At 44.7% G+C, this 24552-nt stretch overlaps 1 protein-coding gene across 1 annotated transcript; it reads left to right on the top strand.

Moving 5' to 3' along the window:
• Window positions 1-17133: 17133 nt before the first annotated feature.
• On the top strand, window positions 17134-22059 carry LOC308323513 (acidic mammalian chitinase-like; the record flags this gene model as incomplete). The annotated part of the gene is made up of 11 exons (XM_080775241.1): window positions 17134-17233; window positions 17527-17556; window positions 17651-17852; window positions 18179-18235; window positions 18316-18481; window positions 18574-18698; window positions 19097-19220; window positions 20006-20191; window positions 20473-20595; window positions 21059-21205; window positions 22039-22059. The coding sequence occupies 11 exons, from the start codon at window positions 17134-17136 to the stop codon at window positions 22057-22059; spliced, it is 1281 nt and encodes a 426-aa protein (XP_080631367.1).
• Between the last annotated feature and the right edge of the window lie 2493 nt (window positions 22060-24552).

Raw genomic sequence — 24552 nt, 5'->3', positions numbered from 1 at the left:
GAATTACCAACTGAATGTCTCTCCAGGGGAGAGAGCTTCAAACGGTAAATGACAATGGCCTGGGATTCGGGTGTGAGTTTGTAAATGACTATTCTCCTCTAAGAGGGAGAATCACAGACGGAGACATTTTTACTTACTGTTGCTTAATATTAATAACCTTGGTTCATTTATAGAAATTATACGACAGCCTTTTAGTCACTTTACAAGTGTGAACTGAAGAGAAGAGGCAAATGATACAGTTCTGGTATATTTACTCTGTCTCTTATTTAAATGTAAATCTCCTTCGGTCAGGTTTTACTTCTTTCGCAATTCTTCTGAATTGAAATAATGTAACGCTTTTTACAAATAGTTGTGTATCGTGTGCCCACAAGGCAGTAGGCATATGCAGACAAAGCCCCTGCCCTTCTACACAAGACTGATATCACAAGTGGTATCATAACAAATATAACTTGATTTCATATAATTTTGGGAGTAACCTTTCCATAACTAACACTTGGTTAAGTAAATCTGGATAGAAATGTCCAAAAGATTTTCCTCGTCGACTAATATGAGGCCATTTAAAATTACTACCCTTACAATTTCACCTGCACATCCATGATACTTACTGGAAGACATGCTAGAGGGTTGCAGTAAGTGGGTTCCAGCCAGGTAGGTGGAATGTGCAGATCCACTATGAATACCTCTTTTCCCTGTAGAAGATAGGGCAGGGGTGGGGGCAAAACTGTGTTGGATATAGAGTTGTAAATGGCCTATGCACAGTGATGACCCCCAAATAAGTAAACCTACCTGATACTGCATGGCTTCCCCAATGAGTCTCAGACATGCATTCCCCACCTGTAAAGCCATAACTTTAATCCTCCCAATTACAGAAAAATGTGATTACTTCAGAAATTCAGAATAAAAATGATCACCACCATTGAGTCTATGTCCCGTCCTATCCCTAGTGTAAGAAAGTTGTCTCTTGTGAGGCACGTATCACAGTCTTTGATGATCAGCTCCTGCACTGGTTTGGTCTGGTCAAGTACATAGCTGACCTACACATTACAAAGAATGTCAAACAAAGGAATAAAGCAAGAAAATAGTCACAAGAAAACGGTGCACAGGAGGAAATGTGTACATTTCTATAATTTAACTACTTATTATACGAGTCAACATACACATGGAACAATTATACGAGTCAACATACACCTGGAACAACATACTCCGAGTCTTGTCTATTGCAAAACATGGCAAACAAATTAATGTGGGGAGACAAAATTCTAACTTTGTCACAGCAATGCAGCCACATACCAACAGCTCTTGAAGTGGATGATGCTCTGCTGGTGTCCATGAGGTGCGACAGGGCCTGATTTTTGAAATCATAGTGAGATCCTCACAATGATCGCCACAGTGGTGCACATCTGCTTGTACTGCAAGATGAAGTCAACATTGAACTAATCATATGTGATGTTTGGACTACATCAACCCTGGCAGCATTCCCATTATAGGGTGAAAACTATGCGATCTAAGCTCACAACACATTTAGTGTAAGCTTGTATACGTTTGCCCAGTATAACAAATCTCCATGCTGAAAATAACTGTAACTGAGTAGTATACAGCTATGGAATGTAAGTGGTGATGCTTACAAAGTTACATGTCTGGACAGTGTTGGTTATCATGATTACGTGAAGTGAAACTTTTACTCAAATGGATACTAATGAAAATGTGTTGAAATTAGCTGGTAATTCAATCATAAATACCGGTACTTAAAATGGGCCTTCCAAGAGCATCAGGGGTGATGTTCACTTTATGCTCATCGGTCGAGACATCTGCCCGCATGTCTGCCTGCACTGCAAGACAAGGTCAAGATAAAATGTATCCTTCTGCGTTATTTGGACTACAATATGAACCCTGCCAGCAGTATGAGATCTACAAACTCACAACAATACCATTCAGTGCATTCTTGTAGATTTGTGTTGCAATGCAGAACATAACTATAGCGGCTCTTGTATAGAGCTATGGGATGCATATGGTTAGGCGTATGTCTGGTCAGTGACAGTTATCAATGTTACTTGAAGTGAAACTTTGTTCAAAGATCCTAAAATAAATATATTGAAATTAGCTGGAAAATTAACACAAAAATACCTGAAATGGCCCTTCCGAATGCATCAAAGGTGATGTCTCCATCACACACTTTCCTCAGCTTCTCCTGTGCCAACTGGTTAAGCCTCTCGTTGTGGTGATGAATGATGCTGCGCATTAGGAAGATGTGACTTGATGGGGATAAACTGTTCATAAAGTAATTGTTCTTTCTCATTTCAGAAAACAATTGCTCTGCTTTCTGGGAGTTGAGCCAGCTCCCACATAGCTCAGGCACAAGTCCAATAACTCTAAGAACATCAGCCTCATCTTTTGTGTTATACTGATGAAACGTGTCATACAATGCATAGTGCTCTGCAGAACCAGTGGCAGCGTGGCCATTAACATCTGGGGGGACCTTTTCTAACCTCAACCATGGCAAAGTGACTTTCAGTTGCCCTTTCTTTGCATATGCAATATGTTCTTGTGTTGGTGCAGCCAGCCTTCCTTCGTGTGGACTGAAGGGCAGTGTTCTGTTTGACTCCGCTTCCCGCAAGTTTGTATGGCTTACTAACCCCCGTGCAAAGTCATACACCACCACATTTGGAAAATGCTGGAACGAGAGCAACATATCAGCATAGTCACGTGGGCTTTCAGCTCTCAAGTTGAACTTCACAGCATTCACGATGCCACAAGGACACATGATCACTGCCCAGCCACCTTGAAATGGAAATACATACAATTAGTCTGACCACTAACATAGGAGTCTTCAGATAGCTACCATTAACATAGGAGTCTTCAGACGGGTATAATTAGACATATCCGTTAAAGAAACTAAATTGGACACTTACCCGATGCCCCCCACACCTTTTCGAACACCTTGTCATATGTGCTCCTTGTTTTCATCGCCTCCCTCAAGCGTAGAATCAGATCCATTTTGGAGCCTTTAGAGTCTAACCGACACCCTTTGACCAGATTCCGCAAAGCCTCAACCTGTGCAATCAAATACAACACCACCATGAACATGTAGAAAAGTGTCTGACAGTACCACTCTTCCATGCTTTTTGCCACAGCCACATGTGGAACCATTTAAAAAAAAAAATCCAGCAGAATATATATCTATAGTAGAACAGAGTGCTCTTGAACCGTGACTTATCCATTGACAATTAGCATTTAATTCACATTTGAATTCACCTTTAAGTTCATCAGCTCAGTTGTGAGACGTTCTTCTGTGACATCGACTTCTGGCTGTTCTACAGAAGACTTTGGTGTGCCTTTCCGGTACTCTGTGTTTAGAACACGTTTGCTGGATCTGGTATGAGGTCCAATCCATGGCGCCCACTTGTGAAATGAAGGGGACACTTTGCAAGGATTGCCACGGTTACCTTCATAGCGGAAATAAATCTTAAAGGTATTATGACATTATTTTTAACATAATTTTAACAACATTAAAAGTCTTGGCCATGGTCCTTCAAACGTGTCTAAAAAGTTTGAACTTTTTTTGAACACTCCAGTATTTCTTGCCAGGAGTTTTTGTGTGTATGTAATATGCATCCTGAGAAGGCATAGAAAAACACATTATTTTAGCCTGTAGATGTCGGTAATTCCCCCTTTCCTGTCAATCACTACCCAGCTCCGCCCCCCCCACCCCTCAAGCCCTCCATACCTCTCCGCCCCAGAGAAAGGGACTGTTCTTTTTTTTTTCCTTTACAAGTTCACAGCATCTCAGCCATAGCAACGCTGCCAGTGCCAACGCACGCAACTTCTTCTCCTTTTATAACTATTTGTTTATAGTTTATATAAAATGTTATTTATAATAAGACTATCACTGCATGTATGTACTGAGGGGATGGACAACAACATGTATTCTCTGCTGCAAAAGGAGAGGAGACTGGAGCAACACGGACATTTAGAGCCTTTTATTAAGGTGCTGAGTATACAAAACGACTAACGTTTCGACCTTGTTGTCCGTGTTGCTCCAGTCTCCTCTCCTTTTGCAACTTTGATGTCCCTGCACCTGTGAAGCACCGGATCAGCCGTTTTAGGCTTGAGGCGCGTTGGTAGACTCCCTTTGTAACATGTATTCTCTATTCAACGTCATCGTACGAGCAACAGTTGGTAAACAAATAAGGCACGTTCGGAAATACCGCACCGGAGCGCACTCGCCTATTAGTTTGCATTGCACAGTGCCAGTGGGCTCAGTGCGCTATTTCCGAACGCGCCTATGAAACTCCTGCAATATCTCACCCCACGACCACGTCGACATAAACTTGTGTAATGTCATCGTCATCGATATCATACTCAATGACTATAGCCTATCATTATTCGCCATACTTTTAACGTGGATTATATCACACGAGCGTTGGCTGCGTTGCTATTCCACTGTATCGCATTACAAGAACAATAATGAGCAATCTACAACAGCTGGTGCACGCCACGAATCAAAGATTAATAATAGTCAAACACACAGCAAATGCGGGTAGTGGCAGTGATTGACTATAAATTAAAAGTAGGCTACCATGAACTTAAGCACTTCGGAGTGCTGCAGGCGATTGATTTTTTATTGTGAGTCCACTCAAATAGTACTGCACAACAATTTAACACAAATCATTGCAGTATAAATACTTATAGTTGGGATTGGGACACGAATGCTTGGTATTGCTCCTGGGTTCATAAAAAGTTTGGTTGCAAATCCACTCTGAACTTGTCCGAGATTTGAAAAACTTTCTGGGGTGAAATGATGTGCGCACACCAAGAATCGCTTGGTTGGAACGTTACCGTCAAAAATAAAATGCATCCACCTAGAGCGTGAATCTTCATCTAGGCCAGTTGGTGGAAAGTGCAAGGACTTGTGTTGATTGACACAGCCGACAACGGAGCAGATTGCTTTTTCTCTAGAAGCCATTATTATTATTATTATACTGAAACAAAGTCGCGGTCAGAATGAGGAAGAAGAGAGGAGAGCTCTAGGTGGAGGAGAGGAGAGGGGCGGGGATGAGGAGGAGGGGGGCGGGTAGTAGAATTGGTAGACAGGGAGCAGAGGAGAGGGGGCGGGGTTTAGCGTTACATTACGTAGGCCTCCGCCGTCCAAGCCACGAGTCATATTTGCATAATTATTCACAAAAGTCCAGACAGCGGAGAATACACTGAATGTTCAAATTTGGGTTTTTTTTGGTGAAATTGATGTCAAGAAAAGCCAAAGAACACAAAATATCTACAAAAATGTGTTTTAAATGTCACAATCCCTTTAAATATCAATGAATTCAATACATTTAGACCTGCAATTATCATTTTGTAACAGACAATCACCAACGTTTATTACAGCTGAATTTACAAATTTGGCTTTATCCATTCTGTAATATTTGACTTAGTTTAAACTGAAATGTACAAATTTAAATAGGCAATATCATTTTTTCCATTTAGGCCATTCAAACTTGATATTGGACCAGAACTGATGATCATTAAGTGAGTGTTCTTTTTCTAGATACATGTACGCTACAGGTAAGGTTAAGGTTACTTTATTTCTGTCTCCCGGGGGAGAAATTTGTCTTGGACCCCAGGGGCCTGCTCGCAGCATACAGTTACAATATATGCAATACAAGACAATAAGGGTACACAGCGACTTGTAGGCACAGTATACATAGGCCAAGACAAGGTGAAAATTTGTACAGGATACTCCCTTTACATGAACATTAATATGTATAACTTACTTTTCAGAAACCCTCTGCAGACAATTTCTTGGTCAACTGATTGCCAGAATTCGTCAATGTCGACATGCCCGTCAAACTCTGGTGGGGGGGCCTCAATTTCACTCACTGCAAGACATTTTGCTCAAAATCAGTATTTGGTGACATTTGACTGTTAAAAGAAAGACAGAACAGTAATTACCTGGCATAGAAAACACTCCTTTCTGGTGGATGGACGCCACAGTGGACACATGAGAAGTTATAATCATGGGCTGTCATTGCCTCGAAGTGAAGATACCCATGGAGAATTGAGTCATGGTTTGGATATGCTTCATGGTTTGTCCGTTCCAGGATCTCCAAGGCCCGTCCCACTGCAGTGTGGTTCTGAAATAGAATTTGAAATGAGGTCACAATGCTTGACAAAATCTTTCTTACTTAGAAACGGTTTTCTGAAAACCTAAAAAAAAAAAACACCACTTCAGGTAGCTCCTGGCATGAAAGAAATATTTTATAGGTTAAACCAGGTCTAAATGGGTTAAATGAATATCCACTTTATTCTTATTAAAACTGTAATTGGACAAAAATAGCCAATCCACAAGCTTATATTACCATCAACATGCTGTGAGCTTGTAGATAGTAATTTCTGGCAAATGTTCACCACAATTTGGATGCTGCATTAAAGCACTAGTCTGGATGCTGCATTAAAGCATACAGGAGTGTCAATTACCTGGACAGACTGTCTCAAGAAAAGGCAAAGATGGAGTGACAAGATGGTGTGGTCATCAAAGTTGTGCAGCCCCTCTGTCCACTCTTGATAGCGATAGAATTGTCCACAAACCCCACATCTTTTGCAGTATGTGGACACATCTGGGAAAATACATGTAGATTAGTGATGGGATTGGTACATAGTGATGGGATTGTTAGACAGCCGTTTGTAAGATCGTGTCTGAGTGTGATATAATAAGTAATCCTGGCCTCTAAACTGCCTCCCCCTCAGCCGGGGTGCCTGATAGAGGGGAAAGGAACTGGTTGGAATAGCGTGTTCCTTCCATGTGCTACATCTAACCATGCATACATGAGGTCAGTCCAGTGCCCCCCCCCCCCCCCCCCCCGGTTGACAGAGTGTGTGTAGAGCCCAGGACCACATTAGGTAATTAGACAAAGTGATACATTGAAATAGAGCATATAAATTAATAGGGAACAACCTTTATGTACTCAAACTAAAAATACCTTTTAGTATGCCAGCAAATGTCACGATGTTGGCTTTGCGTGTGATCAACATGGGCTCTGAAAGGGGATTTCTTCCTGTGCACACAGTGCAAAAGTTCTCAAATGGTATGAGGCGTTTTGGCTGGATCACTACATGCTCAGAACACACATCTTTGGTCAGAGTCTGTACTTTCAATGGTGAACACACATCCTTTGGCAGAACAGATGGCATTTTTTTGTTGTTTGAAAGGTATGCTATCAGAGAGGTCAAAGCAGCTCCCTCAGGTGGGTACAGATACAGATTGTCATCGGCACTGTGACCTTGAGGATCAGATTGGGTGAATGTCTCAAACACGTCACTGTCTGTACTTCGGACCTTTAGGAATAGTTCAGGTCGGGTCTGGTTCAAGTGCCATTTAGCTATGGACTTGTGAGCACATGTCTTTTGGGGGCACTGGCACTTCCAAGTATTTAACTTTATGTCATAACATACAGGCACTCTCCCTAACCTCGAATAATATGACGTGCATGATTCCAGTACCGATACATAGACTCTGGATCCTCCACTGCAAAATGTGACCTCTCTACTGAGCGGGCTGTTTTCAGACTCTGCTTTCTCCTTTCGGAGAAGACACATTTTCTTGGTGTTTTCGGAGATCCACTTCTTTCCAACCATGTCTGACAGAACTTCTTCTTTCAGTGTGATGTCTGGTTTACATGAAGTTGCACAGTATGTTAAAGACCTGACATGGACACACTGAAACCCTAATAAGCCACTTCTTCTGGTGAATTCTGATGCCTGCTCGCAACTGTCTAACTCACAGACAACTTGGTGTGCGTTTCCCCATGTCAATTTCTGCACATGTATGGGGTTTCTAAGACCAGAAAAAGTTCTTGCAACAGCAAAAATGCCCTTTTTGCTGTCCAAGCATTGGGACGGCAGATGATGTGTAGCAGTGATCTCGACAACTGATGACGAGTGACGTCTCTCAATGTGGGTCTTGAGGTTTTTCTTCAATAACTTAGTATTGCAGTGAGGGCAAGTTGTTGTTTTGGGCGTTGACTGGACCACTCTGGAGACTTTGGACACTAAAGGCCTGGCAGAGGCAGGTGCAGGGTCTCTAGGTGCAGTGAAATCTGCAGGGCTGGCAGGGATTCCGAGTGCTGTGTATGCTGCAGGGGTGACAGCGAAGAAAACTTAGAGATGGGACCCAGCTTGGCATTCTGCATTTACACCATGTCCAGATTAGTCAGTAATTCTGATGCTGCATTCAAGTTCAGCACATAACAATGAAGTGATTTACCTGCAGAGGCTATAGAGGAGCCCGAAGATGCTGTGGGGGCATATACTGGGCTGGCAGTGGCAGGGACTGGAGATGCTGTGGAGGCCATGGTGGAGACATCGAACACTGGGCGGCTGGCAGTGGCAGGGCCTCTGTATGCTGCAGGGGTGACAGCGAAGAAAACTTAGATGGGACACAGCTTAGCATTCCTCATTTACACCATCTCTAAGGTGTGTTTTGGGGGAAGCAGGTCATACTAAGCAATTCTAATGTTTTATTCAAGTGCAGTACAAGTGCAATGATTTACCTGCAGAGGCTGGAGAAGGCATGTCGGAGCTGTGCTGAGGATGCTCAGCACAGCTTTTAAGATGCTTTCCAATTGCCTGTGGTGTTCTGCTTTCTCCACAGAAGCAGCAGTGGAAATGTGAACTTTTGATGCACTGCCCATTACACCTGTACATAATGTAATCTATAAAGAAAAATGCATTTTAGAAATAACTTCATTCTTAAAAAAAGGCAATAAAAATGTGTAAACTGTATTCAAATTCACATTGAAATAAGTAGTTAATATATACAATTGGGGGCTGCAACATTTATTCATACAAATAAATACCTCCATGTTTAAGAGCAGTCAGCCGGTGGGACTGAAGATGTGCAACAATTTTACCATAGTCCCCAACCTTGTTGCATATTCTGCATTTAAAATTGGGGCCATCTGGGATTGGTGGAATAAAGGCATGGTCTCCTTTAAATACTGTTGGGTGACTCTGGAAGAAAACAATAACTTAAGTGAGAACACATCATTCCTGTAATAGTTAGTGTTTTGTCTTATCAATATTAGATAGTTTGTATTATGTTACATTCTTTAACGTCTTTTATTGTGTTAGGTGAGCCATTAAACATGTGTTGGACGACCAGACAGATATTAATTTAACACAGTCTTCTGATGATGCCCATACATAATGTTACATATAGAAGACAGATCTGAAGTGTTATTGTTTCATATTGATTTGATTAGCAGCTCACATTTAAAGAAATGGCCAATACTCGCTCTCTCTTCTGTTGTAGGTGACAACTACTTTAACTGTAAACAGTCACAACCTTACATTAGCACCACACATCTATTGCTCAATTCAAACACCATATGCTTCTCTGTCTATCCAAATCCATAACATTATTTTATTATGTTACAGTATGTAGGGCAGACCTAGTATTATAGAACAGTACATGTTTGTTTTGTTTTTGAAAGGTGGACCCCATTGTAAACAAGTGTAATGCTTTATGGTGTTATCCACAGTTGACATTTTTGTATTGAGTTGTACTTGAAATGTACTGTAATTCTCCAAATCTGTTAATAAAATTCATCAATCAATCAATCACCATACAAAGTGCTACCGGGTTAGCATATATGGGCCGGTTAGCCTCCCATCCAAGCATCTACGATAAACTTAGCAGGTCAATGATTAGATTATCAGTTTAAGTAACACAAATTGGTATTATTACCAAGCTTAATAATGTATTTACCGGTCTAAACGTAGCATTATGCTAATCTCTGGTTATATTAAAGTTAACACCACAAACAAACTACTTACTACTACTACTACTGCAAAGCTACTTACTTTATTAACGCCTAACGAGATTGGACAGTCGATTATTTACGTTGTTAACGAGACAAATGTGTTATTAAAAAAATACATTTACAATTAATACATTTACAATCAAAACAAAAGTATACTATACCATAATGTTTTCGACGTGTTGCCGCTTCGGTGAATGTTCCGCCATCTTGTCTAAAATGGCGTCTTAGTTTCAAACTTTTATTTGTAGTTTTTTACCATCTAACGACGCCATTGGATAATAACGAGGAACAGGAAACGCCCCCCTCATAGGAAACCCCCCCAATAGGATACGCCCATATCTGAAGTCTGCAGACAGACCCGTCTCAGTCTTTTGGGGTCCACATGAAACATGTTACCAAGAGAAAAAACAAAACAAAACAACAACACATGAATATCAATATGTGACTGAGAGACAGCAGTGTAAATTGCACATAGGGTAAATTATGCCCTCACTTCTCAAGCACATTACTACCGGTATACTCTTTTTTGAGCATGTTTAAACAGTTAAATTTGTATTTATTTAATATAACATATTAAAATAATAGTCTATATAGGTATTGAATTAAATGGAAACAGCAGGGGTTTCTCTGGGGCTGTGTGGGGCACATTATGCCCACAGAGGATGTCCATGACCAGTGTGTGACCTGTGGGTTCCTTGGTCATGCGATAGCAGCTCATGAAGATCCTGACTCCTGTATGAATTCCTTCCTCTTGCCAGTTGAGGCTAGAGGCTAGAATCCGACGGCCATATAACACACTATACAGGGGTATTGCTGGCGGGGCGCCAGCTTACGCTCCTGTGGTGTAGCCTGTCTGTCGATCTGAGTGCAGTGACACAGACAGGACCAGTGGCCCGGTAATCCTTAAAGGCAGTGGAATAAAACCCACTATACGGGTGTATTATTGGCATGGCGTCAATTCACGCATCCATGCTGCATATTCTGTGGGCTGGAGTGGACCTGCGAGTGCGCAGTGAATATAGTTGTGTATATTCGTACGTCTCTAAATGTTTTGATGAATTGAAAATGGTGGGCCCTATTGTAAACAAGTGTAATGCTTTATGGTGTCGTCCACTCACTGTTAACAGTATTTGTATTGAGTGTACTTGAAATGTACTGTAATTCTGCAAACTGTTAGTAAATCAATCAATCAAAACAACAGCCCGGCCAGGCTATAGCAATTAAATCGCTGGGGCGACTTCCGCATCCGTAGTGCTGTCTTTTTGCTTCGCCTCGTGAGGGAGAGCTCACTTGAGTGTATTGCAGCTAAAGCCGTTCACGCACTCCGGTGTAGACTGCGTGGTAGAACCTGTACGGACGGGGGACGCCACGGAGCAAGCTCATCCTCCGAACCGTGGATCCTGTCATAGACAGGATGAGCGTATCGCTGCCGTGGCAGCCAGCTTCCGTGTTCAGGTGTAGTAGCGCACTATACAGCGTATTGCTGACTGTGTCAGTTGACGTGACCATGGTGTAGTTCCGTCTGTGGAACTTGGTTCAGTTACACAGACAGGACGTGCTGAGTCTGCCAGGAGCAAGCCCTGAAATGACAGCCATTTGCACACTACTGTATACAGGCGTATTGCTGACAGTGTCAGCTCACGCGTCCGTGATGTAGTTTCGCCAATTTCGGCAACTCAAGTGTGCCGCGGCTGTCGGGCGGAATACTCTGTACGGTGTATCACGGCAAGGCCGTTCACGCACTAAACTTGCATGGTATAATCCGGTTACCGGTTCGAAACCACAAAGTAAGCTCCTTCTCATCCCGAGAATGCACTATGGCTATCTAGGCGCAGCTAGTCAACACAGGGCTATTCTGTCACTGCTTCAGCACCGGCTTATATGTGGCGCCTATGTGACCATAAGGGCCCGGACCTTATTGAGGAGCTGCAGCGACTGGCTTTCAGGCTCCCCAGGCAGCGGCAGCAGGCAATGCTATTGACGGCCCCAGGCCAAGCTGCGATAGGAGGACAAGCTCCCCCACGCTGCCTATTGAACCGCCGGCCATGTTTGGCCAAAAGGCCAGTGCTTTGCTACAGCATCCCAAGGAGGCTGTGGAGGTGCACAGGAGGTGCAGGAATGCTCCGGCAAGGCCATGAGTAGCCTGCCTCGGTCGCCCCTCAGGCTGTGCAACCCCAGTCAGGTTTGGCAGTTCCAGGGACCTACGGGTCCGGTTACAGGCCAACCGGCAGGGTATGGCTAAAATGTGCTCGGCGGGCTAGGCCCATCCCTCAGTCCTGACAGTTAAGGCCCCAGACCCCACCCGCTGTCTACAGGCCAACCGGCAGGGTATGGCTAAAATGTGCTCGGCGGGCTAGGCCCATCCCTCAGTCCTGACAGTTAAGGCCCCAGACCCCACCCGCTGTCTCTCGAGACAGCGGGTGTCCTGGAAGACAATTCAGGTGGACCCCTGGGTGGGTTCCACTATGTCTTCGGGAGGGTGGGCACTCCTGGCAAGGAAGGGCTGAGGGTCTTACAGGCCATCCTCCAAGGCGACTGGCTTGCCATGCTCGACCGGGGATGCTTAATCTCAGATCCCGGGTCTGACGCACTGACCGGCTTGTCTTAGATGACAGAACCTTCGAGTCCCGTGTCCTCCCATTCGGCATATGTCTAGCCCCCCGATTGGACGCAGTCCTTGGCGGGAGGGCCTCTGCATCCTAAATTGGATAACTGAATGATGTGTGCTCGCTCAGAGGTGCAGTGCCACAACAACGTGGCCAAGCACCTGCAGCACTTTGGGCACCTAAGCCGGCACCTCGACAAGAGGCCTTGCAGGCGTCAACTCTCACAGTCCGCAGCGCTCCTCGGCATGTGTTAGGACTCTGTCCCTTGCTCTAGTGAGTCGGGCCACCCTCAGGTTGTGCCTCCGCCCCTTAGGGCTGAGGGCAATCATGGTGCACTTTGTGCCTCCGGCTCTTCTGAACATGCGGCCAGTGCATTATCTGTCATTCACAGTCATGCACTACGTGGGCGTATCGTTGACAGCGTCAGTTTACACGTTCCACGTTGTTCCAGCGAATTCACACTGCTGTTCACACAGCAGAATGTGACGAGACTGTCAGGGGTGAGCAGAACCACCATAAGGTTGTATTACGGCATGGCCTTTCAAACACCTGGGTGTAATTCTGTGTGTTGGAGACCGGTAATCGTGTGGCTGGGCCAGGGATCTGGCAACATGGCGGGCCGCTGTCCCACACAAGGGCGACACAATAGTCACCCAGTTGGTCCTCATACCGTTCATCCCTCACACAATAGGCCAGCAGTCCCTCCTCGGGGAGTGGTACTGTCTGCCTTACGGCATGAGCCAATTAAGCCTGTGGAGACTTGGGCTGCAAGGGCTTCTCACAGGACAGCATTCTTGCTGTTAGCAGTGTCAGCCACAAGAATGTTCCTGTCAGTGAGGGGTGCTGCCGCTTCCTACATGGCAATGCTTAGGTGTTGTCGCCATCAATCCCTGCATTTTGCCCTACGGCCTGATCGGAGTGTGAGCCAGTCAGTCTATTGATTTTCACCCTTCCCACCCTCCTAAGCAGGGTGGCGAAGCAGGGTAAATGGGCCTAACTGTCTTAGGCAGATAGTCTCCAAGACTGGACTTCACTCATTGACTTGTAAAACAATCCAGCAGGCATATAGGTGGGCAGGCAGGCCAGCCCCAACAGGAACATGTGCAGATTCCACACAGGGCCTCGCTGCCGCATGGGCTTACGGCGAGATGCCCTCCAATCTGAGATCTGTGGGACAGCCTCTTGATCGACGCAGTCAGTATTTATCAGGTTCTACCACATGTGGTATCAGTGTGGAAGCCAGCACCCTTCCCACTGGGTGTGTGCTTAGCTCCGCAGCATAAACGCGATGGGAACTATGCACAAAAACGAAGGCCATCCACCTTTTACTTGTAAAACTGGGATGTGACATAAGGATCATTCCGGTCCGGAGAACAGGGCTTCAACAGTCAGCTAACCGAGTGTTCGGCAGGCTGACTTGAGCGGGAGCACAGGCCCTGCAGACTGCAGTAACCTCGTTACAAAGAAAAGAAGAGCATTTCCTGAAAGGTGCCCTGAAGCCCAGAGGAGCTCAGGTTAGGGACCCAATCAGGCCCATCTGGGGTTAGCTCTGGAGGCTCTACGACCTTTAGTCAGTGAGCCTGACATGCTCAAGACAGCAGTCTTGTCGGCGTCACATCTGTAAGGAGAAATGGGGGAGTTGCAAGCTCTGTCAATCCATAATGAGCTCTGCAGGCCTATGCCGGATGATGGTATAGTCTTATGCCCCAAACCGGCCTTTCTCCCCAAGGTTTTCAAAAGGGCATGTCTCAATCAGGTGATTGAGCTCTATCCTACCATCGTCATACAGACAGTCGACATACAGAGACGGAGTCGCCACTCTGCCCTATTGGAGCATTAGATTCGTATGCCAGGGCCACACAAGGCCCACAGAGTAACGAACCAGCTCTTTGAGTGCTTCAAGTGAGAGTGCATGGATCACAGAGGTTATCCAGCACACAAACATGTAGTAGTACCAGTGCCGCCTGGAGGGCAGGCACACTCCACCTGGGGACGCTGTGGAAAGGTACGTCTCTGACAGACCTGCACAGCGGCGACATAGTCTACTCCATCTAATGTACATTCACCCGGTTATACCGGCTGAACATGCAGCATTCGGTCCCTTCGGGGAGTCGGTCTCGCATGCTACTCAGTGGTGGGTGTCATTGTCACCTTCACCAGTCAAGCCAGCCTTGCGTCTGGTGGGCTGGCTTGGGCGGCCCTTCACCCCTGTGGTCTCTGGCCTTAGCGTCTTGCGGGGCCGGGCTCTGGGTGGCGCCTAGCACCTGAGCATTTGGCGGCGGATGGCATCTGGCTGTCCGGCCGTTCCAGGGGTTGTAAATACATTACATTGAACATACATGATAAATAATTAAAAATTCAGTATGTGCTGGGTCGGAGCCCACTGGTGTTGTCTTTGGGGTTCTGGGACTGCTTCGCTTCCTCACAAGGTGTCTTACAGAGTTCCCCATACATATGAAATATGTTGGGTGGAGAGATAGTCTCTATACGATAGAGAACGGATGGTTACTTTGTAACCTATGTTCTCTGAGTGAAGAGACTATCTCTCCACCTCGATGTCGCTCAGAAGCGGTGTCGATCAAGTAAACCAGTGTAATCACGCACACCTGGGCCTTATATACTCGTGCGTGCCAGTACAACTGCTGTGTCTTAAAGAGATATCCACGTCACAAGTGAGGTGGGGACATTCCCCATACATATGAAATATGTTGGGTGTGAGGTGGGGACATTCCCCATACATATGAAATATGTTGGGTGTTACTTACAAAGTAACCATCCGTTACACTGGCGGAAACAGATATCGTATTTATCCGTCCGATCAAGCTACGTTGAGATGACGTGTTATTCAGAGAGTGGTGTGTACCACAGGTACGCAGGCGTATCGCAGGTGTATGTCATACTGAATGCAGCGCGTGCAAAGTGATCGGAAAAGCACCCGACAACCTCATCTGCATCCACGCCCCATATCGCACCATTAAAGGCTTCAAGCATGACTCAGCAGACAGCAGTTTGGTCTGTCAAAAAAAGAAAAAAGCCTTTGCAGCCGCGGTCACTGCTATGAATATAGCCTATAGTCTATTCATTTAATAATTCTACACAGTCAACTGACTCAAGGAGCTCCGTAACAAAACAATTTCAATAGGCCTGCCGCCTACTGCAGGCATTACTACACTAAACAATGTTGGATTCGTAGTGCAGAATGCAGATAAGCCTATGTTCTTATTATAATTGTGAGTTTGTTTTTTAACAATGTTATGTGCGAGAACCGATCTACAAGCTCACAACGCGTTGCACTGCGAGTAGAAAGCTGTCAAGTGAGAAGCGCAATCGCGCATGCTATAGTAATATCCTAATGAATAAATAAAAAAGGTGTCGGGCTTGCAGGGGCAGTTTCTGTATGGGAAATGCATGCATTTAGGCATACAAGTGCACTCAGCTTTTATTATATAGGCTATCGTTTCTTTTGTGCTGATCGACCAATATGTTGGGGACACATGCCTACATATCTGAGATTTGGGAACAATTTATTGATTCAGCATGAAGACTAAAGCCTTCTGAATAAATCTATACGCAAGTGTATGCTTCCGCAATTTTTTCCGCCACCTAAAGACGTCCCGTTAGGATTTGACGGAGTTTCCGACCAACCTACGTGATCGTCTAGTTCACGGCCATTTCCATGAATTCCAAATGAATGTGGGAAATCCACGTAAATGCCTTTCCGCTAGCTTCACGTCATGTTATCATCGTAAACGCCGTTGTGAATTTGGCCCATTGAAGGGTGGTTGTATAAACACAACGTAGTTTCAGGAGTGGAGACCAGCCTCTGCATAACACTGAAATAGTGTGTCACTGTGTGTGTGTGTGTGTGTGTGTGTGTGTGTGTGTGTGTTGCTTATCTTTTCTTATCATCCAGATAAAAAGAACATGAAACAAAAGATTGACTACATTTGTGTTAATAATTCATATGCATCAGTAGCCTTTCCATGTCTACTTTAGTCTAATTTATAGTTATTCTCCACTGTAAGACAGGACAGACACTTTACTGTTCCTTTGGTTAGTATTGAATTTGGTAAACATGCCTTTTCTTTTAAAGCCCATACAGACTGGAATACTTTACCAGCTAACATTAGATCCATCCCAACATTCACAGTTTTTAAAAGTGAACTGTCTTCTTACTTTAAAGTTGTATGTTCTTGCTATCGGTAAATATGCCATAATTATGTTTATTTATTTTATTTTGTATTACTATTATCATTATCTTATTTTTTGCATTGTATAGGATGTAGCATTTTCATAATGTGTTCTATGATTGGATTCAATGTCGTAATGTGGTCTGCAATGTTTAGTGTTTTGTCTCGTCCATGTATGTTGTCATTTGTTTTGTTTTATTGTTTACATGTACAATAATGATTGATGTATCTGTGTTGGGAGCCCCTTGAAAACGAGATGGTACATCTCAAGGGGTCTTTTTTCCTAATAAAGAAACTTGAATCATCATCATCTTTCACAGCCTTGTAAAAGTGTGTGCGGTGGAATGTGTACAAACCTGTATAACCTTCATTTGACTTCTAATTGTCTGCAAATCATATCATTGTTGAATAACACGTTATCGGCACAATTAACAACGCCAGTGGAAAACTGAAAAGGGCAATTAACTCCTGACCAAACAAATGATTTATCAGAATAACGAAGATTATCAAACATGATCAAACATGTTTTACAGATATGGAGAGGAATATAAGGTATATAAGAGGCTTCTGGCCTTCAGTTGGTTGTACAGACGCACCATGGGCAAGCTTCTCATCTGCGTTGGTAAGTCGAGTTAATTGCTATCGAGGAAAACATTTTTCTGTGCAGAGCAGCAGAGGAAATGAACTGTATCTTTAGATTTACCATGAAACGCATCTACTTTTCTGTTCGAAATAGTTGTTTAACAGTATGGTTCATATCGTAACTGATGATTATAATAATAAGTAGAAGGATTTATGTGTCATATTATAGATTAATAACTGGAGGATAAATCTTAGTGCTTGTCCTTTCTGACCCAACCACCACTCCTTTTCCACTCTCTCTCTCTCTCTCTCTCTCTCTCTCTCTCTCTGCAGGACTGGCTCTCCTGCTGCACGTGCAGCTAGGTAAGACTTTGTCCACTTGGTGTGTTTTACTCTCAAACGGCAAAAAACAAAAACATCAACAACAAGCCCTTATTTTGACACTCGTCCCTTGCAGGATCCTCCTACATCCTCTCATGTTACTTCACCAACTGGGGACAGTACCGTCACGGTGCTGGGAAGTTCATGCCCACCGACATCGACCCGTGTCTCTGTGACCACCTCGTCTATGCCTTCGCTGGAATAGACAACAACATGATCACGACCACTGAGTGGAACGATGTGACGCTCTATGGACAGCTCCAGTATCTCAAGACTGCGTGAGCACACACACACACACACACACACACACACACATCTAAGGCTATGTTTTTAATCTCCCAGTTGACGTGATGCTTCTTTATACTTTCTTTCTTGAGCTGCAGCCTCCGGGCTGCTGTTGTGGCTTTTATCAAGCTATAACATTTGCATGTCATTTTAGATTTGAACCACTTTAACCATTAGTTCATATACTTTGGCTGTTCAAAAATAGCAGATATACAACCTCGTATAGCGTGTCACTTCTATCTATTCTATCCTACATATCAGGCTGACACAAAGGTGTTAGGACTCAAAGTGATTTACATTTTTGTTTTGTTTTGTCCAGGAACGGCTTTCTGAAGACCCTGCTGGCCGTTGGTGGATGGAACGTAGGAACTTCTCAGTGAGTATTAAACATGAAACCTCACATACTGTAAAGGCACTCTTTTGGATGAATCTCTCTCTCTCTCTCCCTCCCCCCAGGTTCACATCCATGGTGTCCAGTCCTGCTAACCGTCAGACCTTCATCCAAAGCACGATCAAGTTCCTGCGTCAGCACGGCTTTGATGGTCTGGACATCGACTGGGAGTACCCAGGCTCTCGTGGCTCCCCACCTGAGGACAAGGCTCGCTTCACCGTCCTGTGTCAGGTCAGCCTTCTATTATGTTACAAGATAACCACCTTAATGGCACCTTGAAATGTTGGAAATCTTTCTCTTCACCACCTCCTGTCTCTCTGCAGGAGCTGTTGGCTGCCTTCGAGGCTGAAGGTCAGCAGAACGGCCACCCTCGTCTGATGCTCACCGCTGCCGTAGCTGCCGACAAGGGAGTGATCGACCTTGGATACGAAGTTTCCCAGCTCGGAGCGTCAGTATAGATAACACACAAACATACAAACAAGTATTTGGCTGCATGGGCATTATAGGCTATATGAGTATTTGTGTCTGTTGAGCTCCTACAATTTTCAAATGCTTCCGTCATACAGTCTGGTGCAACGAAAGCTCTGAATATGATGTGACGCCTCCTTCCCCGCTTATACGATTCGTCTTTACAGTCGCTCAGAATCAGAAATCGATCTTCACCGAAATGACAATTTAATAATAAATAGCATCCTTTAAGCAGTTTCCCAAGACAGTGTGCGGAAAGAAAAAAAATAAAATGATATCATAGATTTCTGAAAAATTGGACCTTCCTGGTTGTCCTATGCACTTTCACTAATATTTTCTTCAAATCCCCCTGACTCCTGTACATCCTTTCATCACCAGTATCCTGGACTACTTCCATGTGATGACCTACGACTTCCACGGCCCCTGGGCGCACGTTACTGGAGAGAACAGTCCTGTGTGGCAGGGCCCAGCTGACAAGGGTGCCATGATGTACTTCAACGTGGTGAGTGTGGAGGTTCCTCCACATTCAAAACACAGTGAACCCCATTGGTTTATAGTACAGACCCGGACCGCGACAGACCGCTTTGAAGCCACGTTTTCGGCAAAATTAAATCCGATGGTGGCGGGCATCTTCAGAGCAGAATCCCGAGAAACATACCGAATTTCATAATTAACCTCGTCGCCGCGGGTTATCATGATTACCCTTTGATAGCCGAACCTTTATATCAAAATGGACCGGCAGAAGCCAAGCACATACCTCTTTAACCTCTATACCTCGCCCAGGTTGCTATAGGCAACCTTCAGTGTCCCTCCAGGCACAAGGCGAAATGCGTGTGCGCTAGTGTTGCGCGGGTCAGTGTTTTTTATGACACGCAGGTCCCGCATGAATTAATAATTTGACTCACCCGTGCGTCGCAGACATAGACAGTACAGTAGAGTTATGCCAACAACAGGACAAACGCCACTAAAGACCTGAGAAAAACTATTTGAAAACGTTTGTTGTTAACGTTGTCCAACTCCTCACTTAGCCTATACAATCCACACACATGCAAACTCACACACACACATGCACGCGCGCGGGTGCGCTGAAGGAAAGGGATAGGTGCTGCTGGACTGCTGGTGGTTATAAAAGATTTCACTCGCTCTGGAGTGTCGGTCAGATAATGTCAGAACACAAGGATGGAAGATGGTAGTAGACAACTCACCACTGTGTTCAAGGACAGCACGGGGAAAATAAATGTGTGCTGAAAGGCTATGCTGTATATTGTTTCCTTGTCCATATTATAGAACTACGCTATGAACTACTGGAAGAACCAGGGCGCCCCAGCTGAGAAGCTGCTGGTTGGTTTCGCCACCTACGGTACCACCTTCAAACTGGCTTCCTCTTCCAACACCGGTATCGGTGCTCCAAGCACTGGACCGGGACCTGCCGGTCAATTCACCGCCACGCCTGGAACCTGGGCCTACTATGAGGTATTTAACTCACCCTGGAACCTGGGCCTACTATGAGGTATTTAACTCACCCTGGAACCTAGCCGTTAAATATCAGATGTTTTCTTATAGGTGGAAATGTAGGCAAAAGGTGACGTGCATTCACCAAAACAAACTGCACATAAATAGACTTGTACAGCCATGTCAGAGGCAGAGATTGTACACGTCTCCAGTGCAACAAGGTTTTGCGTTCTATATAGAAACTAATACATACAGTATAGATTTCACATTTGTTTCTAATGGCTTGTCTCTGCTTCATTCAGATCTGTCACTTCCTCAAACAGCAAGGAGTCACAGACGTCTGGGATGTCGCCCAGCAGGTGCCTTACGCCTACAACAGCCAGACCTGGGTTGGATTCGACAACGTTGTCAGCTATCAGGGCAAGGTGCATAGCAGCATTTCACATAATCGCTCAGATTTGTAGACACTACTAGTTACTTGCGCGAGCAGAGCGGCCGCAAGTACTGTATTCGGCTGCGTATGTCCGGGATCAGGGAATGTGTATTGTCTTTGGTGGCGTGTGTTGGTGGCGTCGCTCGGCCAATCAGGGATTGGGTGATGACTTAACTATGTATGTTTATCTAAAAACATGTGTGACATGTGTGGATGACGTAACAGATTTAAGTTATTTATGAGGGAGGAAGTTACAAGCGTCAAATATAAATTGCGTGCTCTGCTGGTGCACAAGTAGGCCATTCATGGCCAACTTGTGTGCGAAGCGCAAGGTGGCAGCTCGATGAGAGTGCATTTCTAGTTCCTGCTTTTGTCATTTATTTTAACGCACTGGTACAGGTCGGCTGGTACACTGTTACAGGTACAGGTTAACTGGTTACTGTTAACTGGTACAGGTTGGCTGGCTGAAGAGGAGTGGTTTTGGTGGAGCCATGGTCTGGACTCTTGACCAGGACGACTTCAATGGCAATTTCTGTGGCATGGGACCATATCCTCTGATCAACGTTCTCAAGAAGGGCCTGGGAGTATCCAGCCCGTATCTCGTATGCCAGCATCCTTGGGTATAATAATATATAATTATGGTACAAACCAAAACTAAGAACATATCGTCTTATTAAAAAATAATTATGGCCCTGATCCTTATGTTACACAAAATATATCCAAAAGTCAGAGATCTTTTTGTGCACAGCTGCATTCTGGGACCTTACCATTAGCTTTTAGAAACGGGTAGATTCATTGGTATACTCCTGAGGAGGACAGAGTCTGTCTAGTGTGTGATTTGAAAGAAATTGAAAATGAAATTCATTTTTTTGTTTTACTGCCCATTATATGAAGAATTAAGACATGTATTATTTTGTAAAATGACAACCATCTGTGCTGACTTTTTCTGGTTGGAGGACTATGAAAAACTGGAATTTTGTTTTAGGAAAGGTATTTTTGCTGGGAAGCACCCTATGATCCGACGGACCATTGCTCCGAAGGAGCATTGGTCCGAGGTGCGCTGGGGGTCGGGAGAGCGTGGGTGGTTAGGTTTAGGTGTCTGCCCCGGGGGAGGTTAGGGTTATGCAATATTGAAGCAATGATATGGCGTGTCCTGTAAGTCCATGTGGGCTGGGCGCCTTTGGTGCATGACACAAAAATAAAGAAATCTATCTATCTATCTATGCATCTTTGCCTGTTTCTGATGTGCTAAGTACTTGACCTCTGGCTATATGCTCCTACACACGAGTCTGATTATTCAGATAATGGATAACAGTCTACAGTATAGTGGGGTCATTGGGTTAATTCAGCGGTGACAATACTACATAGGCCTATTTCTAGTACAGAGTTCCATCTCTTGAGACATAATCCTCTTCTTCCTCCATGTGTCATGCAGGAGTCAGATTTTCACGGCTGAAATCTTCCAAGACCACGCAGGCCCATGTGGGTGGTGGGAAGGACCTGCTCCGTAACAGTTCTGTCTAGTGATCACTGATGGAAATAAAACTGTACAATTCAAAACAACACCTGTCCAAGTTATTATTGGGATCCGATTGTTTTTACTTCCGTTACTTTTTGCAGTTCTTAATAATAATAATAATAATAATAAACTGCATAGTATGCATGTAAGAAAACAAGAAATGAAGATCAATTATTAACCGTTTGAATGCGGGAGCGTTTACTGCATGTTTTTATTGATAACTTTCAATCGCCTTTCTGCACACCCGAGCACTTTACCAACTAGCACTGGATCATAGCGCAACACTCCGATCACGTGATCCCCCCCCCAAAAAAAAGCCTCTCCCCCTCCCTTCCTGAAAACTCAGGACGGGAGGGCTCCTGTGTTACGGCTCACTCCTCCTCACCTCCACATGCAAGCACTGCTTAGCCACTCCCCCCTCACTGACTACTCCATGGCTCTACTCAGCACACCTGCTCTCCTGCACCAATCCTCTGCACCTGTCTTCCATACTGCAATCAAGCACTGCCTCTACAAGAACCCAGTCTGCCCTTCATTCCACGCCAGAGCTTCTCGTGTCAACACGTATGGTAAAGTACAGCTCAGGCTTTAGTGTTGTTAAACTAAGTTATAGAGCTAGTTACAGTTTAGCCTTACGTAGCTTTTCCCAGCTGTTCAACTTTGCAGCTCCAGCCTTTATTGTTTTTGCCTTGGTGATTGTTTGCTCTGAAGACTGACGCCTCCTCTCCTTCTCCTCCTCAGTGCTTGGATTCCATGCTGAGTTTGGCCAACCTGGAGAGCCACCAACATTCTACCACTCCACTCCTTTCCCTATTACCCCTTTGAAAATAAACCTGAACAACTTCTCAACAACGCCTCCTCTCTTGCTTGTTTCAGGTGAGGCGTCTTGTGTGTGTAGTGTGTCGCTGTCGGAAAACACCCAACTTCCCCATGATGGACTCGTACGGATCTAAAGTCGGGTCTCCCTTCCTTCATCAAACTCGAACAAACAAGAAAATTATCACGAATTGTATCGCCGAGGGACGGCGCGGTTATTTTGTTATGATGATGTCTTACGTCCTACGAAAAGTGCTTAGAAGAGGGTGTCGAGATAGAGGCATGCCCAGACATGTATATGAATGAATGAATGAATGACCTTTATTTATATAGCACCCTTCTCAGCACGAGTGCACAGGGTGCTTTACAATAGTACAAAAATAAAACTGTAACAAGAGCAGGCAGCCATTATCACAGGGTCAACAGTGAAAAAAAAACATAGCAACAAAAAAGACAATAAAAACACACAGATAAAAACATAAACAGTAGAAAAACAGTGTTATAGGTGACCAAATGCCTGTCTGAACATGAATGTTTTCAGTTGTTTTTTAAAAGAGGCCTCAGGAAGGACAGTTCTTAGGTCCAGGGGGAGGGCGTTCCACAGTCTAGGGGCTGTCACTACAAAGGCACGGTCACCCTTAGTTTTTAATCTGGTCCTGGGGACCACGAGGAGGTGCTGATCGGCTGATCGGAGTGAGCGTGTGTTTGTGTAGGGTTGAATCAGTTCGGTGATGTAGGCAGGGGCTTGGCCGTGGAGTGCTTTGTGGGTGAAAGTGAGGATTTTGAAATGTATTCTGTATTGTACTGGGAGCCAATGCAGTGAGGCTAGAATGGGTGTGATGTGACATGACTTTTTTGACCTGGTGAGTAATGTGGCAGCTGCATTGTGAACCAGTTGTAGTTTGTCAATGGATGTTTTGTTGAGACAGGTGAAAAGTGAATTACAGTAGTCTAACCTGGAAGATATAAATGCATGTACGGACAGTTCTAGAGTGGGAGATGATGGACCGGAGTTTTGCAATATTTCTGAGGTGAAAGAAACAGGTGCGAGTGAGTGATTTGACGTGGTTGTCTAGGTGCATGGACTGGTCAAAAACCACACCCAAATTTCTGAGGTGTGGGCGGATGTTTCCCTTGAGTGACCCCATAAAGGAAGCCACTTTAGTGACAGTCTTGTCCGAAGCAACAATCAGCACCTCCGTTTTTGTTGCGTTCAGCTGCAGGAGGCTGCTCCCCAGCCAGTTGTCAATAGCGAGCAAACACTCCTGGAGGGTGGTTAAAATGTCCAGTTTGTCCGGTTTGAAAGAGCAGTGGAGCTGAATATCGTCCGCGTAACAGTGGTATTTGATGCCAGAGAATTTATTTATGAGGGGGCCTAGAGGTAACATGTAAATGGCAAAGAGAAGTGTCCCTAATACAGACCCCTGTGGAACGCCACACGAGAGGGGTGCAGGGTCAGATCTAAAAGGGCCCACGGCAACTGAGAAACATCTATCTCTCAGATACGAGGCGAACCAATCAAGGGCGCTCCCGGAGATGCCCACCCACTCGCTGAGCCTCTCCAATAGAATGCTGTGGCAGACCGTGTCAAATGCCGCACTCAGGTCCAATAGG

Source organism: Protomyctophum bolini (assembly GCF_963924005.1).
Source record: "Protomyctophum bolini genome assembly, chromosome: 11".
Taxonomy (NCBI): Eukaryota; Metazoa; Chordata; class Actinopteri; order Myctophiformes; family Myctophidae; genus Protomyctophum; species Protomyctophum bolini.
Note: the sequence above shows the minus strand (reverse complement) of the source record. Positions and strands in the feature narration are given on the sequence as shown.